The 1,655-nt window shown below is 41.3% G+C and overlaps 1 protein-coding gene across 1 annotated transcript in view; it reads left to right on the plus strand.

Annotated features, from left to right (window-relative positions):
• LOC108676076 (probable ligand-gated ion channel 46) overlaps positions 1 to 1,405 on the plus strand; it is an 18,086-nt gene extending 16,681 nt beyond the window's left edge. The window contains exon 7 of the mRNA XM_018164117.1: positions 944 to 1,405. Coding sequence (XP_018019606.1) covers positions 944 to 1,405 — 462 coding nt within the window. The remainder of the gene's footprint in view (positions 1 to 943) is intronic.
• The last annotated feature ends 250 nt before the right edge of the window (positions 1,406 to 1,655 follow it).

The raw sequence follows: 1,655 nt of genomic DNA on the forward strand, positions 1-1,655 counted from the left end.
GAGTATCTCTGGTGGTGATACTTTAGAGTATCTCTGGTGCTGATACTTTAGAGTATCTCTGGTGCTGATACTTTTGAGTAGCTCTGGTGCTGATACTTTGGAGTATCTCTGGTGCTGATACTTTAGAGTATCTCTGGTGCTGATACTTTAGAGTATCTCTGGTGCTGATACTTTAGAGTATCTCTGGTGCTGGCGTCAATTAATGTTTTAAATTCTTATTTCAGGCACGAATTATTCCCCAATATTTCGACAGACAGAAAACTTTCATAAAAGTATCATCATGATACGTGCATGAGTCGAATTTACGCAGGAGACGAATGAATTCGTGAAATATTAATTAGTTCGAAAGGTAATCGTTTGCTCACTTCGCAGCTACATTTTGCTTGTGCTAATTATACTTTCAATTTGTGCGTTATTGTTATGCATTTAAAACTGTCTGCTTTTGATCATTTTTTAAAATAATGCTGGCAGTGAAGAACAATCCTGGTGGCGGGCAGTGTTGAAGCCGGGCAACATAATGTTGCTGGCAGTGCACATGTTCAGCTCTGTCTCATGTGACAGGAATTATACCACAACTCTGTTCGACAGAGAGATTTTTTCCAGCAGTGCTTAAATTAATGGAAGTGAAAGCTTCATCCTTCATCTAAATCAAGTTCACGACGTTTCGACCACGGTCGCTCAGGAGTTATTTCGTCAGTGTTCTAATAGATGCCGATTAAAATATAAAATATAAAGGAACGCTGGAACGAACTTTGCCTTCATATGTCAGAGTCTCTCTCTGGGTCCTTCTTCTTGCCCTGGAACAGCGACGTTATTTATTCATTAGAAGATAGGGTGCAGCGGCTGTCTGGGCTTGTGCTGCTCGTGTCGTTGGCAGCCAGGGATAATTTTGAGGCATTTTGGATGTGTGGAGGAGATGCGACCGTACAATGTTTTCAAACAGAACTGGAAGTCTCACTGGAAGTCTCAACAGGACTGGAAGTCTCACAGGACTGGAAGTCTCAACGGGACTGAAAGTCTCAACAGGACTGGAAGTCTCAATGAAAGTCTCAATAGGACTAAAAGTCTCAATGAAAGTCTCAATAGGACTGGAAGTCTCACTGGAAGTATCAATAGGACTGGAAGTCTCAATAAAACTGGAAGTCTCACTGGGAGTATCAATAGGACTGGAAGTCTCACTGGAAGTCTCAATAGGACTGGAAGTCTCTATAGGACTGGAAGCCTCACTGGAAGTCTCAAGAGAACTGGAAGTCTCAATAGGACTGGAAGTCCCAACAGGAATGGAAGTCTCAACAGGGTTGGAAGTCTCAACAGAACTGAAAATCTCAATGTGCTTGGAAGTCTCAGTAGGGCTGGAAATCTCAACTGGACTGGAAAAATATTTACATCTCGGAGTGCTGTGTAATGTTCAAATAATTTCATTTGCATCCACAGATCATTCAATACATAACGGGCCGAGTTCCTGGAAATCAAAACGATTACTAAACCTAACCCATTAATTTGTTGCGTGCGGGACGAATATAAAATGTGTCAATGTTTAATAATGCTAAGGTGGCTGAGACATGCGTTATGTTTCTATACAAATGTTGGTTGAATCTCACAAAATAAAATGGATAGCAAATGTAAAAGGCTAGAACTTCGCGGCGCGCGAGTAA

This window comes from Hyalella azteca, unplaced genomic scaffold, assembly GCF_000764305.2.
Source record: "Hyalella azteca isolate HAZT.00-mixed unplaced genomic scaffold, Hazt_2.0.2 contig15098, whole genome shotgun sequence".
NCBI lineage: Eukaryota > Metazoa > Arthropoda > Malacostraca > Amphipoda > Hyalellidae > Hyalella > Hyalella azteca.